Source organism: Microcebus murinus, chromosome 14 (assembly GCF_040939455.1).
Source record: "Microcebus murinus isolate Inina chromosome 14, M.murinus_Inina_mat1.0, whole genome shotgun sequence".
NCBI classification, from domain to species: Eukaryota; Metazoa; Chordata; class Mammalia; order Primates; family Cheirogaleidae; genus Microcebus; species Microcebus murinus.
The window spans coordinates 23,926,542-23,941,863 of NC_134117.1; the positions used below are offsets into that span (position 1 = coordinate 23,926,542).

The 15,322-nt window shown below is 40.9% G+C and overlaps 2 protein-coding genes across 3 annotated transcripts in view; one reads left to right on the forward strand and one right to left on the reverse strand.

Annotated features, from left to right (window-relative positions):
• The window catches only part of SFXN2 (sideroflexin 2), a 113,664-nt gene extending 111,129 nt beyond the window's left edge, over nt 1-2,535 (reverse strand). Inside the window, exon 1 of the mRNA XM_076009816.1 lies at nt 2,433-2,535. The gene's annotated coding sequence lies outside the window, so the exon portion shown is untranslated. The remainder of the gene's footprint in view (nt 1-2,432) is intronic.
• A 155-nt stretch (nt 2,536-2,690) lies between these two features.
• ARL3 (ARF like GTPase 3) overlaps nt 2,691-15,322 on the forward strand; it is a 55,959-nt gene continuing 43,327 nt past the window's right edge. Inside the window, exons 1-2 of one of the 2 annotated variants that reach the window (XM_076009817.1) lie at nt 2,691-2,880; nt 10,826-10,969. In XM_076009817.1, the coding sequence (XP_075865932.1) occupies nt 2,878-2,880; nt 10,826-10,969 (147 nt within the window). In that variant the 5' untranslated portion in view covers nt 2,691-2,877. The remainder of the gene's footprint in view (nt 2,881-10,825; nt 10,970-15,322) is intronic. The other variant, XM_012770176.2, reaches the window with a different exon arrangement.

Sequence of the window (15,322 nt, forward strand, 5' to 3'; positions counted from 1 at the left end):
AGCTAGGGCCTTACTTTCCTAAGGTTACAAGGCTTAGTCACCTAGACAGGGCCCCTAGCCATTATAGCCTACTTGTCATGTCTTTTTAAAAAAGAAAAGAAAAGAAAGAAGACGACTGTGTTGGCTCATGCCAATAATCCTAGCACTTAGGAAGGCCGAAGCAGGAGGATCACTTAAGCCTACGAGTTTAAGACCAGCCTGGGTAATAGTGAGACCCCATCTCTACAAAAAATAAAAATTAGCTGAGCATGGTGGCACATGCCTGTAGTCTCGGCTATTTGGGAGGGTGGGGCAGGAGGATGGCTTGAGCACAGGAGTTGGAGGCTTCAGTGAGCCATGATGATGGATGATGCCACTGCACTCTAGCCCAGGCAACAGAGCAAGACACTATCTCAAAAAAAAAAAAAAAAAAAAAAAAAAAGAAAGAAAGAAAAGAAAATAGGCTACTACCTCCCCTGAAATAATGCTCATCCTTCCTAGATAGAACTGATTTTCTCTGGCAAACAGTATCAGAGCTCACAGAACAGGCTTAAACCCATTCTGAGGTATCCTCTTACAAGAGGGAAGTGCCCAAGATTCTCTTATTTGTAGCTCCAGGTAGAGAGGAAAACAAAACATCATTGCTTGTACTCACATCAGAAAAAGATCAAGGCACCTAAAGACTCTAGAAGGTCGGACACAAAGACCCCTGAGAAAGGTGAGGATTAGGGTTAAGGCTGCCTAGAGCAAAGTTGGGGAATGATAACAATTAAAGGAAGAGACCACATATATGCTTATGGAGACTCATCTGACTCCAAGGCAACCATGTGTTAGACACCAGACAACTTAGAAAGAGAAATCTGCCCTGCCTTTTTTTAGGTTTTAATTTTTTTTTTTTTTTTTTTTAGAGATGGGGTCTTGCACTGTCTCCCAAGGTGGAGTGGAGTGGTCTGATCATAGCTCACTGCAACCTCAAATTCCTAGGCTCAAGCGATCCTTCCACCTCAGCCTCCCAAAATGCTGGAATTACAGGTGTGAGCCACTGCACCTCACCTGCCTTGCCTTTTCCACAAAAAAGCCAACAGTCTGAAGATGGGTGGATTATAGGAGTTCACTCTCTAAGCTAACCATTCATCTTGCAACTCTCTAATCAAAATGCTGAACTGAGTTTTCTCTCCAAGGATCTGAAGCAGATATGCAAGTTGAAAATGTTTTAAAAATACTTTAGTTGAATGGATAAATAGTTAAGCACCATTCAGGACAACTCTGCTTACATTCCAACATATTAACTAGACTGGAAAAACTGCTGATAGAAGAGAGGCAAAGACCAAAAACCTAGATGAAACTATTAATAATAGCTAACTAATGCCCAGCACAGTAGGCTGAGAGGCTGAAGCAGGGGAATTGCTTGAGGCCAGGAGTTCAACACCAGCCTGGGCAACATAGTAAGACACTCTACAAAAAATAAAAATATTAGCTCAGTGTGGTAGTGTGGGCTGTAGCTCCAGCTACTCCAGAGGCTGAGGCAGGAGGATCACTATATAACACCTCCTTTATGGCAAGCAATGCTCTATGTACTTGACATATAATTCACCTAACGCTCACAAAAACCCAGTGAGGTATGTAACAGGGACACACGCATCTGCAAACTTCCAGGCTCATCTAGACTTTATCAGCTCTTAAAAGTTATTAGTTACATCACAGATATAAACCTTTCTGTTCCTCCTACCTGAACAATAGTGTTACAAGCAAACATTGTAAACAGTGTTTATAAGTCCTCAACTATATAACCAATTTCCAGGGGTTGTGAGAATGAAATAAAATCTTGGATGAAAAGCATTTCACTAGAAAGGTTAGAATATCCATGACAAAATATCCAGATTTTGTCCATTGCTATGTAACCAGCGTCTAGAACAGGGCCTGGCATGAATGTGCTAAACTCTACGTTCCTCTCCATGGGAAAGGGGTGCGACATAGCACTTGTCAACCTACCCAGAACCCCTCTTACTATCCCTGGGCTAAAAATGCAGACCCATTTTTGCCTCGTCCAGTCCAATACCACTTAGCAAAACCTGGCTGATACCAAAATGCCTTCCACCCCTGCTTTCAGCTCACCTCAGGGCTCAGGGTTACTGCTCGGGGACAAGCTGCTTCTTGCCCTCCGACAGATGGCCTCCCCCCTTTAGGACTCCCCCATTCCCGACGCGGGCACAAAGCAGTGGAGATGGGTGAGCAGTTCATAACGCCCCAGCCGCTCGGCCTGGCACTGGAGGGCAATGCGGGTCAGACGGGAGGTGTCCATTGGCAGCCCCAGGGCACCCCTTGCGCCACGTGGCTTATGTAGGTGGAAGTCCAGCTGCAGCCCCACCTGGGCAGCCAGGACAGAAATCCTAGCTCCCTTCTGAAATGTGGGGATTGCGGGTAGACGTGGCGAGCGTCGCAAGGCCCCTTACCTGGTCCTGGGAGGGATACACTAAGACACCAGCCACCAGATACAGCCGGCGTTGGAAGCCAGGGCCGGGTGCGCCAACCCGCCTGGACCTGGGAACCGCCCCCTCGCCCGCCCCGCCCCCCTATCTCGACCAATCACAGGCCGGGAGGCTCCCGCCAGCCACGTGGGAAAATTCTCACCAATCCCCTGGTCCGAGTTGGCAGCAGCCTCCTCCAGCCGCGCCCACAGCCCCAGCGGCCCGCCCCCGCAGTGGGCGGGCACTTTGGCGCGCTTGCGCACTTTGGGGAAAGCGGAGCTGGACCCCGCCCCATACCGCTGCTTTGCTCCTCCACTGTGCGAGCGAGGGACGTCGGGGGCGGCGCCGCAGCAGTTGCCCCTGGTAACGGGGGAGGCAGCAGCAGGAGCAGGAGGAGGAGGAGGAGGAGGAGGAGGGATTCGGCGGGAGGATGGTAAGTGTTGGGGCCCAGGCCCCTTTGGAGCTGGCCGATCGCCCCCCTCCAGTCCCCAGGCCCAGGGCGAGACACTGCGCTTAAATCCAAGGAGGGAGTGGGACGGAGCTCTGCCTGCTGCCTGGGTTCTGGACTGGTTTCGGGGGGCGACAGGGAACCCCGAGGGTGGGCCCTGGAGGGAGGCCTGGGCCTGGACAGGAAGGCGGGGCTTGCGACGAGTCCGAGGCTTGGGGAAAGGGCTGGCAGAGTGCGTGGCTGGCCCCACACGGATCCCGGGCTCCATCATTACTCTGGAGACAGAGATGAGGGCGGGTCCCAGGCGCTGTAGGGAGCAGCCTTCGCACGCAGGCTTAGATCTTCCGGGGGAATCGGCCTCGCTGCGCTGCAGGAAAGTGGGGTCCGTCTGGGCCCGACCAAGAAACGGAGAGAGGAGCTAGAGCTAGTCTTTGAGGTCGCCCTGGCGGTACCAGGGGAGATGGTAGCCTACCTGGTTCGCCTCTTCCTAGCGGTGTGCGGGTCCCTGGAGAGCCGGGGAGTAAGTCCCAGGACACAAAGAGGTGCCTTTTGGAAGGGATGCCTGGTACATTTTATGCCGTCTTAGCGTCTGCGTGGCGGTTGCGCCTCCTCAGTTCTGAGTGTTTTATTTGGTGAGAGTTTTGCAAGACTTGGTTGTTGTGGATGACCGATTTTCCGTTCAATACTTAATCCCTGTTGATGGAAGCAAATTAGCTGCCTCGACCCTAGTATTTCCTTCTAAACCTTATTTTTTTTTCCTTCGAAACCTTTTGCAACCTCATTTTGCGTGTGACCATAACAGGACCAAAAGTCTTAACCCTAAAGGGTCTCCAAACTAAAAAGAATGGGAAATTAAAACTGAAGAGTGGGCATCAATTTTGGGCAAGCTTTTTCTCTGTCAGCCCTAATTAAAGCGTTCTCAAATTGTAAATTGTAGTTGTGACAGATTTGACCATTGACACTGTTCCTTGATGATTTCTCTTTTTTTTTTTTTTTTTTTTGAGACAGAGTCTTACTTTGTTGCCCGGGCTAGAGTGCCGTGGTGTCAACCTAGCTCACAGCAACCTCAAACTCCTGGGCTCAAGCAATCCTCCTGCCTCAGCCTCCCGAGTAGCTGGGGCTACAGGCATGCGCCTCCATGCCCGGCTAATTTTTTCTATATATTTTTAGTTGTCCAGCTCATTTCTTTCTATTTTTTAGTAGAGACGGGTCTCACCTCTTACTCAGTCTGGTGGCCTCTCAGAGTGCTAGGATTACAGGCATGAGCCACGGCTCCTGACCTTGATTTCTGTGCAGTTAGTTGGAGGGGCTTAAAATGGAATTGAATAATTTTAGAGCTAGTCAAATTGATCTTGAAGCATGTGGAATAGGTTGGTTGGCTTAGCAACTGCAAAGAGCCCACAATCGAATCTATAGTTACTGCCCCACCTCATCCCCTAGTCCCTTTCTGACTTTTAAAAATGTTGACCCACTTCTGTTGATTTAAGAAGAAAAAATTATCCAATTATCCCAGGAGGGGAAAAAAAACATCTACCTTCAGTCAGATTATCCAGTGAGTAAATTTTGATAGGGGGAAAAAAAAACTCAATTGGTTTTACGTTGTTAGATTGTTAAAGAAGTAGGATTATTTGATCTGAAGTTGCCAATCACATTAATACTTGCTACATGTGCAGTTTTTTTAACCTCAGGCTAAACAGATTTTTACAAGTGTTTCTTTTTCTTAATCATTTATACATGAGCTATCCATTTAAAGGCTAAATTTTTCTCAACAAATGAGTATAAACATAAATATTTATACGGAAAATAACTAGAATTGAAGAGAAAAAGGCATGCCAAACCAACAGAGAATGAGATTTGTCATTATAGATGAGAAATGCATGAGAGTTGGCTACTTTTCCCAGTTTGTTTATCAATTAAGTGGACTGTGTAATTTCATGATTGTTTAATTTATAATTACAGGTCACAATAAATTAACCACTGCTCATGTTTCCAGGTGCAAATTGGCACTCTATACAACAAATTGACAGTGTGTATACAACACTGTTATATACAACTATTATATTCACTGATCAAAACAGATTTTGTTTTTCTTTTTTTCCTTAAATGAATAAGAAATTAGGAAAAACTATTCTGGATTCTTTATCAAGTTACCCAAATATAATTTTTCCCCCTATCTCCAAAAGTGCAGGTATTCTTAGAACTGGAAGTAGAACACTGAATTTAAACGGTCAGTGGTATGATTGTGTCATACCTGCTATCCCATGAGCCCCCATGGGTAACTGTATGACTGAATAGTGAACCCCAGGCTTTTTTGTTTTAAACTTTAGCTATGACTAACACCTTCTTTAAAAATTTGGGTAAGTGCAAATAAAACCCATTATGGGTGTCCCTGAACATTTAGGGTCTAGGGTCAGCTGTTTTACCTCTGCCTTATGATACCAAGTCCTTGATGAAATACTAAGGTGGCAGTACTATTAGCACATAATCACTGTTATTTAATATATGACTCCTTCAGTAATTATTTCAGTTAAGTATTCAGTAATTATTTGTGGATTACTTTCTGCATATATGGATCTTGTGGTAGTTATCAAGCATGTTCAACATTTGAAGATTGTTCCCAACAGTATTTATGTTTTGTGGTCAGAAAACAGCCAGTGAAGTTTTTTTAAAAAACCACAATACACAACCACTGTTTAGAGGGCTACTATGTGTTATGCGTTATATACCTTACCTCATTTAATCCTCATAGCATTTTTCTTGAGATATAAGTATTGTTCCCATTTTCTAGATGAAACTATGCTCAGGGTAATATATATACAGAAGTTGAATACAAGTCTGTGAAACTAAAGCCTGTAACATTCTTTGCATTAGGACTCTGGTAAAGTATTCCTGAGGTGATGCCCAGATTTCATTCCTCAGTAAGTGTTGTATTTATTTAGTAGAAGGTAATGTGGAAGAAGACAAAGTTTGGATGAGGTTCTCCCTTTCAAAGCTGATAGGAGCTTTTTTTTTTTTTTTTTTTTTTTTTTTTTTTTTTTTTTTTGAGACAAGAGTCTCACTCTGTTGCCCAGGCTAGAGTGAGTGCTGTGGTGTCAGCCTAGCTCACAGCAACCTCAAACTCCTGGGCTCAAGCAATCCTTCTGCCTCAGCCTCCTGAGTAGCTGGGACTATAGGCATGCACCACTATGCCTAGTTTTTCTATATATTTTTAGTTGGCCAATTAATTCATTTCTATTTTTAGTAGAGACGGGGTCTCGCTCTTGCTCAGGCTGGTTTTGAACTCCTGACCTTGAGCAATCCACTCACCTCAGCCTCCCAGAGAGCTAGGATTACAGGGGTGAGCCACCGTGATAGGAGCTTTAAACTGATAGTTCAATTTAAAGAGATAAAAATAAACTGAAGTCAGTTCCATTTAAGCTGGTGATGGGGAGTATATGTGCTTGACAGTTGGCTTAGTAATTTTAATATTGAAATTTTAGCTGCTCCTCACAGCCACATATATTTTCCATGTAACACCTTCCTCTCCCTCTACCACTCCGATTTCTTTGAATGACCTAGTTTGTATCATTTTAGGTCAGTGCGCCATGCCTCTGCCAGCAGTTTAAGTTGATTTTGAGGCAGATAAAATGTCTGTGTTCAATAGCACGTCTGTTCCTGATTTGCCTGCAGAAAAGTTTGTTTAAAGGTTTTGTGGTTGAGTCAGACCACTTTTGTCCACCAGTGTGCAGATAACTTGTACACACACATGCTGATAACACACAATATACAATTAACTGAAGTTCTTGTTTCTTAAATTGCCTTTATTTCATGTCATAGGAGTGTAAATTCTACATAGAGATCATGTCTCTTTTGGTCACTCTGTACTTGAGGCACATTATGGGTGTTTCATGATAAATGAATGGATATTTTGGCAAAAAATACACTTTAAAAATTAATTTCATTGTATTTATACTGTAAAACTCAGCCCCTTAATAAATTTAACTTCTAATGGCTGTCTCCTTTCATTTGACATTTAAAATAAAGTATGAGCATATATGGAGAGAAACATAGAATAGACTTACTCTGCTCTCTTTGGTCCAACCTCTTAAATCAGCTTACTTTGTATCTTTCAGGCAGAACCCTGACATCTATAAATATCCTCTTCCCTATTTAGCAAACCCTGATAATCCTGTGATCCCCTGTCCTTAGTAGTTGGGTTAATATGATGCTGTATTGTATTTGCACTTGTCTTGCCTAGACCATGCTTGAGATGTCATTATCATTTTGCTGAAGAAAATATTAGCTGAACTTTCGCTTTCTCTGTAATTTCACTTAAAGGTGAAGCATCTGAAGTTATTGTTTCCTAATAAGGAAAACTATTCTTTGGAAATGTAGTAGCACTGTATTCTATACCATCAGGTTAATAAAGTTTACCTGTAATTAGAATGATTTCTTTCTCATCTGTGCTTTGATTCTCTCCTTTTCTTTTCAGATGAATAGAAATTATGTTTTTCTCTTAATTATTCAATTTCAAATATAATGAGTAGGCTGGGCGAGATGGCTCATGCCTAGAATCCCAGCACTCTGGGAGGCCGAGGTAGGTGGATCGCTCAAGGTCAGGAGTTTGAAACCAGCCTAAGCAAAAGCGAGATCCCCGTCTCTACTAAAAATAGAAATTAATTGGCCGCCTAAAAATACATAGAAAAAAAATTAGCCGGGCATAGTGCAGCATGCCTGTAGTCCCAACTACTTGGGAGGCTGAGGCAGGAGGATTGCTTGAGCCCAGGAGTCTGAGATTGCTGTGAGCTAGGCTGACGCCACGGCACCCTAGCCTGGGGAACAGAGTGAGATTCTGTCTCAAATATATATATATATATATATACATATATATATATATATAAAATATATATATATATACACACACACACATACACACATATATATAGAGAGAGAGAATATAAAAAGTCTCAGCTTTCAGAAAAGAATATTTTTATTTAGTGATTTTTTTAAAAAAAGACATGAAAAACCAAGAACATCAATTTTAAACTTTGAAACTATTTTATAAAAACAGATCTACTTTCACAATTTCAATACTAGCGGATAATGCATGAGAAGAACTCTACCTGTATGTCATTTAACGTACTAATTTGATGAATTCCAGTTGTTTTAGAAGTTATTATAGGAGGTAATGAGACCCTTTCTTTTTACCTCCAATCATGATCTCAGGATGAGTAGTACAATGTGTTTTCCCTGTTCTTAGCCTTTTTATGTCACCAGTCCCCTGAGGATCTCAGAATTCTAATTTTAACTGTTCTGAAAGGTGCTATTATAAATGATTGCAATATAGCTAATAGAAACTAGGAAAGCTGCTTATAAATATAGTTTTAATAAAGAATGATGGCCTGGTGTAGTAGCTCCTGCCTTTAATGTCAGCACTTTGGGAGGCCAATGTGGGAGGATTGATTGAGGCCAGGAGTTTGAAACCCACCTGGGTGACATAGCAAGACCCTGTCTCTACAAAAAATAAGAAAATTTGGCTGGGCATTGTGGCATGTGCCTGTAGTCCCAGCTATTCAGGAGGCTGAGGCAGGAAGATTGCTTGAGCCCAGGAGTTTAGATTGCAGTGAGCTATGATTGAGCCACTGCACTCCAGCCTGAGCAACAGAGTGAGACCCTTGCTGTTTTTGTTTTTTTTTTTGAGACAGAGTCTCACTTTATTCCTCAGGTTAGAGTGAGTGCTATGGCGTCAGCCTAGCTCACAGCAACCTCAAACTCCTGGGCTCAAGCAATCCTGCTGCCTCAGCCTCCCAAGTATCTGGGACTACAGGCATGTGCCACCATGCCCGGCTAATTTTTTCTATATATATTAGTTGGTCCACTAATTTCCATCTATTTATAGTAGAGACGGGGCCGCACTCTTGCTCAGGGTGGTTTCGAACTCCTGACCTTAAGCAATCCGCCTGCCTCGGCCTCCCAGAGTGCTAGGATTACAGGCGTAAGCCACCGTGCCCGGCTGAGACCCTTGCTCTTAAAAAATAAATAAATAAATAAGAAGAGGAAGAAGGAATGGTGTTGAAGTATTGAAGACCAGATAAGAAAAACAAAAGCAAAAAAAGTCCTGCCTTTAAAAAATAAAAAGTCCTGACTATATTTTGTTTGTTTCAAATCTATCCAGTCTTACTCCCCCAAATCTTTTGGTTCAGAAATTGCCCATCTTAGACTAAACCTTCCATTTTATTGCTGGAAAAAAGTCAAAGCATAGAGAGGTTAATGTGGTCCTTAGCAAGTCAGTGCAAATACAGAGCTAGATGTGGTAAACAAAGAGTCTCTGAAGCAGAAAGAAATTCTTAATAATTATGCATATTTGCATATTGTTGTCTACAGACCCAATTGTTGAGAATTATTTCACAGAAGTATCGTTTGATCTTAGTGAACAAACTGGTTTGAATTATTGCCTGGTGCAATGTGGATAACAAGTATAACCATTTTATGTAATTCTAAGACCCAGTATCAAGGAATTTCTTCTCAGGCTGGGAGATTAGATTATATGCCCTTTAAGCTCTGGAATTCTTTGATTCTTGTAGCTATGCCTCATTAGAACAAGATTGTCAACTGCAGGACAGAACAAATAACTATTATATAAAAATTTTCTTACGTTCTTAGCTAGAAACTAACATGGTTTATATCTATCCATTAAAAATAAAATGAATATTGGACATGTAGGCAGGCCAAAAAAGTAAAATAAAATGAATAAAACAAGAAACAGAAATATTAGTGGCTGGGCGTGGTGGCTCATGCCTGTAATCCTAGCACTTTGGGAGGCCAAGGTAGATGGATTGTTTGAGCTCAGGAGTTCAAGACCAGCCTGAGCAAGAGTGAGACCCCGTCTCTACTAAAAATAGAAAGAAATTAATTGGACAACTAAAATATATAGAAAAAATTAGCCGAGCATAGTGGCGCATACCTGTAGTCCCAGCTACTCAGGAGGCTGAGGCATAAAGATTGCTTGAGCCCAGGAGTTTGAGGTTGCTGTGAGCTAGGCTGACGCCAGGGTACTCTAGCCCAGGCAACAGAGTGAGACTCTGTCTCCAAAAAAAAAGAAATATTAGCTTACTAGTAAAAAATACCCTGCTTAAATTTTGATGTTTTGCACTCTAGTCTGGGCAAGAGAGCAAGATCCTGTCTCAAAAAATAAATGTTTTTATGTTTTTAGCTTTATGAGTGCTTTTTACAATTCCCTGACTTCTCTGTTGTACCAGATTTTTAATCTGAAAAACAGAAAATCTGTACCAGGTACCTATCATGTAGGATCTTGTAAAAGTTAGGTGGTGGTAGAGCATTTTGAATAAAGAAGTCTTAAAAGTGGACTGGAATAGATAAAAGTCTTATACAGAGAAGCCCAGCTATAATTTTATATAGCCTTTTATGTCTTTTTGTATAGCATCTTAAAACCTTGGATTAATTTAGGTAGGTAATTCTATTTAATTCCACAAGTATTATCTGGTGTATATCTAATAAGTGTCAGGCATTGTGGGAGACAGAAGCTATAGCACTTCCCTAGAAGAAACTTCAGTAAAGGAGAAAAATGCAGAAATCAATGACCTAGTCTCCTATGATCAGTGTCCTACTCTGAGAAGTGTATACAAAGCTTCAGAAACACAGACAGGGTAGTAGTTCACACTTTCAGGAGATTTGGGGTGACTGCTAAACTGGATTAATAGAAAGAGTAGGAATAAGCCATGCTGCTTATTAAGTTGCTGAATTTACTACAGTACTTCTAACCAAAACTTAGAAGGAGAAAGCAAATGGAATAAATGACATTAAAGTGGAAATAATAATATAAGCTCTCCATAACCAAGAACTTTTTTCAAGGAGGAGAAGTTTTTCTGATGTCCAGTAATATCAAAGTCAGTGCCGCCAAAGTAATCTCTCTCCTTCACGGTTGTTCAAGGGCTTACTTTCAATTTTGCGCAAATTGAAAAGTGCACCAGACCAGGAGGTGAGAATCCTTCTCCTGGGCTTGGATAATGCTGGCAAGACTACTCTTCTGAAGCAGCTTGCATCTGAGGACATCAGCCACATCACACCTACACAGGTGAGCACTGCCTTGGCTCCACATGCTGTGTGACACAAGGAAAATGATAATAGCAATGCGAAAGACAAAATGGGAAATATAGTTTCATCCACTTCCAAGTTTTGTTTCTGAGAAAAGTTTATATAATTTAAAAATAATTAGATTTCAAAAATATATAAGAGATTCCATTCACATTTAGAGTAGTCAGATTCATAAAGACAGAAAGTAGAATGGTAGTTACCGGAGCTGGGGAGAGGGGAGTTATTATTTAATGGGTACAGTTTTGCAAGATGAAGAATTCTGTGGTTGGAGGCACACAGTCTGAATGTACTTAATGCCACTGAACTGTATGCTTTTAAAATAATACAGTTTATGTTAAGTATATTCTATCACAATTAAAAAATATATATATAGGCTGGGTATGGTGGCTCACGTCTATAATCCTAACACTCTGGGAGGCCAAGGTGGGCAGATCCTTTGAGTTCAGGAGTTCGAGACCAGCCTGAGCAAGATCGAGACCCCATCTCTACTAAAAATAGAAATAGAAAGAAATTAATTGGCCAACTAAAAATATATAGAAAAAATTAGCTGGGCATGGTAGTACATACCTATAGTCCCAGCTACTCGGGAGGCTGAGGCAGGAGGATCGGTTGAACTCAGGAGTTTCAGGTTGCTGTGAGCTAGGCTGACGCCACAGCACTCTAGCTGGGGCAACAAGAGTGAGACTCTGTCTCCAAAACAAACAAAAAAAAAAGAACTGAGACTTTGTCTCCAAAAAAAAAAAAAAATATATATATATATATACATATATATATACATTCATATATATATGTGTGTGTATGTCTCTCTATGTATATATATAGAATTCAAGATAATTCTCTCAAACCTAAATGATTACCTATATTTTAAAAAATAGCTCTATCTTCTCTGATTATGAAATTAATACATGGAGTAAATAGAAGGAAAAAATAAAGGATACTTTGAGAAAAACCATGTATTTTTCAGATTTAATAAACACAAGCATTTATGAACTTTTTAAATAAAAAACAATTACCTTTCTGAATCCAACCTCATCAACCTTCCTTTTTCCTAAGGCCAAGCAAGCAAAGCACAAAGGCTAAGGCAATTGTGCTCATAGTGTGAAAGTTTAAAGACAAGTCCTGATTAGAAGAACTCTAGTAGGCTTCTTTAGACCTCATTCCCTGTAAGAAATCCTGAGACAACTTGACCTTTGACCAAGCTGACAGGGACAGCCTGTTGGTATTAGTCACTTTAAAGTGTTTCAGCATTAGAAGTTTTAGCAAAACCAGAGTTATTTAGCATTTTCGGTCACTGTACTATTATAAAACCTTGGTGTCAGGTTTGAATGGCTGGGCTGGCGTGTGTACTTCACAGCCTATGAATCTTACCAATTCGCAACTCTTTGCAGAAAAGTCATTTCAACTGCTACGAAATGAACAATTTTACAGCTTCTGAACAAATTTAATGTATAGCTCAAGGAGGAGCAAATTATAGTAGTCTAGCCTAGCCGGGCTGAAAACACATATTAGTGTGTCAGGATTTCTGCCAGAAAAAGAAGGATTAGTTTTTTTTGGGTTTTGTTTTTTTAATATTAACGATAGACTATCTCTCAAGAACGCTAAAATGACTTCCACACTACAAACATATAAATGAACTCAGAGTTGTAAACCCAAAGTTCTAGTTCTAACCTTCAGGCTTTGTTTGATGTGTTACAGGTGACTCTGGTATTATATTATGTCAAGGTTTCATATTTACTCTTTAAAAACAAACTTATTATATTTTTGGTTTTTATTAGAAAAAGTAATAGATACTCATTATAATAAATGTAAAAAGTATAAATAAATAAAATTGAGAAACTAGAAGTCACCTGTAATGTCCAGAGATAACTACTTTTCACATTTACCAATGTATCCATTAAGTTTTTCTTCCAACTGTTAGAGATGCTGTAAAAAAAAAAAAAAAAGTTTTTCTCCTCTGTGTGTGTGTGTGTGTGTGTATATATATATATGATGGATATATTTAAAATAAAAAGTTAAAATGGTCATAGAGAATATACTACTTTATATATATTACTATTTTATATCATCTTTTTTACTTAATGTATCATAAATATCTTTCTATGTTATATATGTGTGATTATGTAATATACATATCTAAATGTTTGGACCCATTCATTATTATTTCCTTGGAATATTAAAAATTTCCTAGTAGATGTGTTGGGTCTGATAACTAACAGAAGTTTAAGGCAGTTGATACATACAGTCAAATTCCAAGATTTACTGTTACTTATTCCCTGCTTTATTCCAGGAAGGATTTGGTATTACTGGGTTTGACATTTAATATCATTGTTGAATGCAGAATTTTTTTTTTTTTTTAATGAGACAAGGTCTTGCTATGTTGCTCAGGGTGAACTCAAACTCCTGGGCTCAAGCGATCCTCCTGCCTGAGCCTCTCAAGTAACTGGCACTGCAGGCACACACCACCACGCCTGGCTCAAAATTTTTAAATACGCAAAAGTAATGTTCTCAATGAGTCACAGTGAAACTGTCTCTTACAATAAGTTTCAGACATTTCCTTTAGAATTCTTAAACTTCTGATTGATTCAGTCATTGGCATGTAGTCAGCCTCATCTCTAGTTATCCTCTAGTGACTATTTATCCTCAGTGGGAATTGGGTGGCAATGTTCCTGTGCCATTGCACTGTGCCTTACGCTTCTGTGCTAGGCAGCAGTGTTGGCAAGCTGCCAGATGAGACAAATGTTTATGGAGGTATCCCTAGACCTACTTAACTCCAGTTGCTCTGGATGGATTTGTCTCTTCTATAGTAGCAAGCTGTTGATTGGATTTTTCAAATCCTGGTTTCCTGCTACCATTCTTACAAGAAGACTTTTTTTGATTCTTGCTCATGAAATACATTCTCTTCAAACCCCAAAGGTCTCATTAATTTGTTTCTCTCCACACTAACTCCCCACTGGCAATTCTGCCTGTCCCTGATTTGCTCACCTTTTTCAAAGTTCCACCTTGAATAACTGTCCTACAAATGAACACTTTCAAGTTCATCAGTCACCTGTTAAAGCACAGTTTTAAATGACCACTTGTTTGTTTCCATTGCTGTCTACAAGGGAAGGCTCCACTCCCCAGCTTGAGCTTGCTGTTCCAGCAGGCCCCTCCCCACTGGGTTGATGCTCCAGTTACAAACCCAGCCTCCCCATAGGGGCCTCAGTTCAGCTCCCTATTTTTCCTGATTAATCCATATGAGGAAATTTATTTTGAGCTGCTCTTGAAGAATTTTTTTTTTTTTTTAAGACAGAGTCTCACTCTGTTGCCCAGGCTAGAGTCCCATGGCATCAGCAACCTCAAATTCCTGGGCTCAAGCAATCCTCCTGCCTCAGCCTCCTGAGTAGCTGGGACTACAGGCATGCACCACCATGCCCAGCTAATTTTTTTTTTTTAGACAGAGTCTCGCTTTGTTGCCCAGGCTAGAGTGAGTGCCATGGCGTCAGCCTAGCTCACAGCAACCTCAAACTCCTGGCTCAAGCAATCCTCCTGCCTCAGCCTCCCAAGTAGCTGGGACTACAGGCATTCGCCACCATGCCCGGCTAATTTTTTGTATATATTAGTTGGCCAATTAATTTCTTTCTATTTATAGTAGAGATGGGGTCTCGCTCTTGCTCAGGCTGGTTTTGAACTCCTGACCTCGAGCAATCCGCCAGTCTCGGCCTCCCAGAGAGCTAGGATTACAGGCGTGAGCCACCACGCCCGGCCCCAGCTAATTTTTTTTTCCTATATATTTTTAGTTGGCCAATTAATTTATTTCTATTTTTAGTAGAGATGGTCTTGCTCTTGCTCAGGCTGGTCTTGAACTCCTGACCTTGAGTGATCCTCCTGCCTCAGCCTCCCAGAGTGCTAAGATTACAGGTGTGAGCCATGGTGCCCGGCCTGCTCTTAAAGAATTTAATCCTCCAGAGTTATAGTTCTTTCCTCTTTTTAGATTTATTATAGCATTTGTTCTTTTCTGTTGAGTCTTCAGATTCAGCTTCTGTTTTTGTTAGTTGTATGTGATGTCCTCTCAAATTTTGCCATCCTGAGGCCTCATCAGGGGTGTGGCCTATGTCGTTTAATTGATCATCAGAGCTATTCTCATACCGAGTTGTCCTTAGCGATTATATATATCTATCTTTCATTGTATTAATAGGAAACATCATGTTAGCTGTGGCATTAACACTGACTCCACAACCTGTAATGGAATAGCCTGTGCAGATATGTTTCTTATTTCTGTCACAGCATGCCATTTTCAGCATTACTAGTATAACATCTGGCAGAGTACTTCAGAATTAATTTTAAAAACATAGCT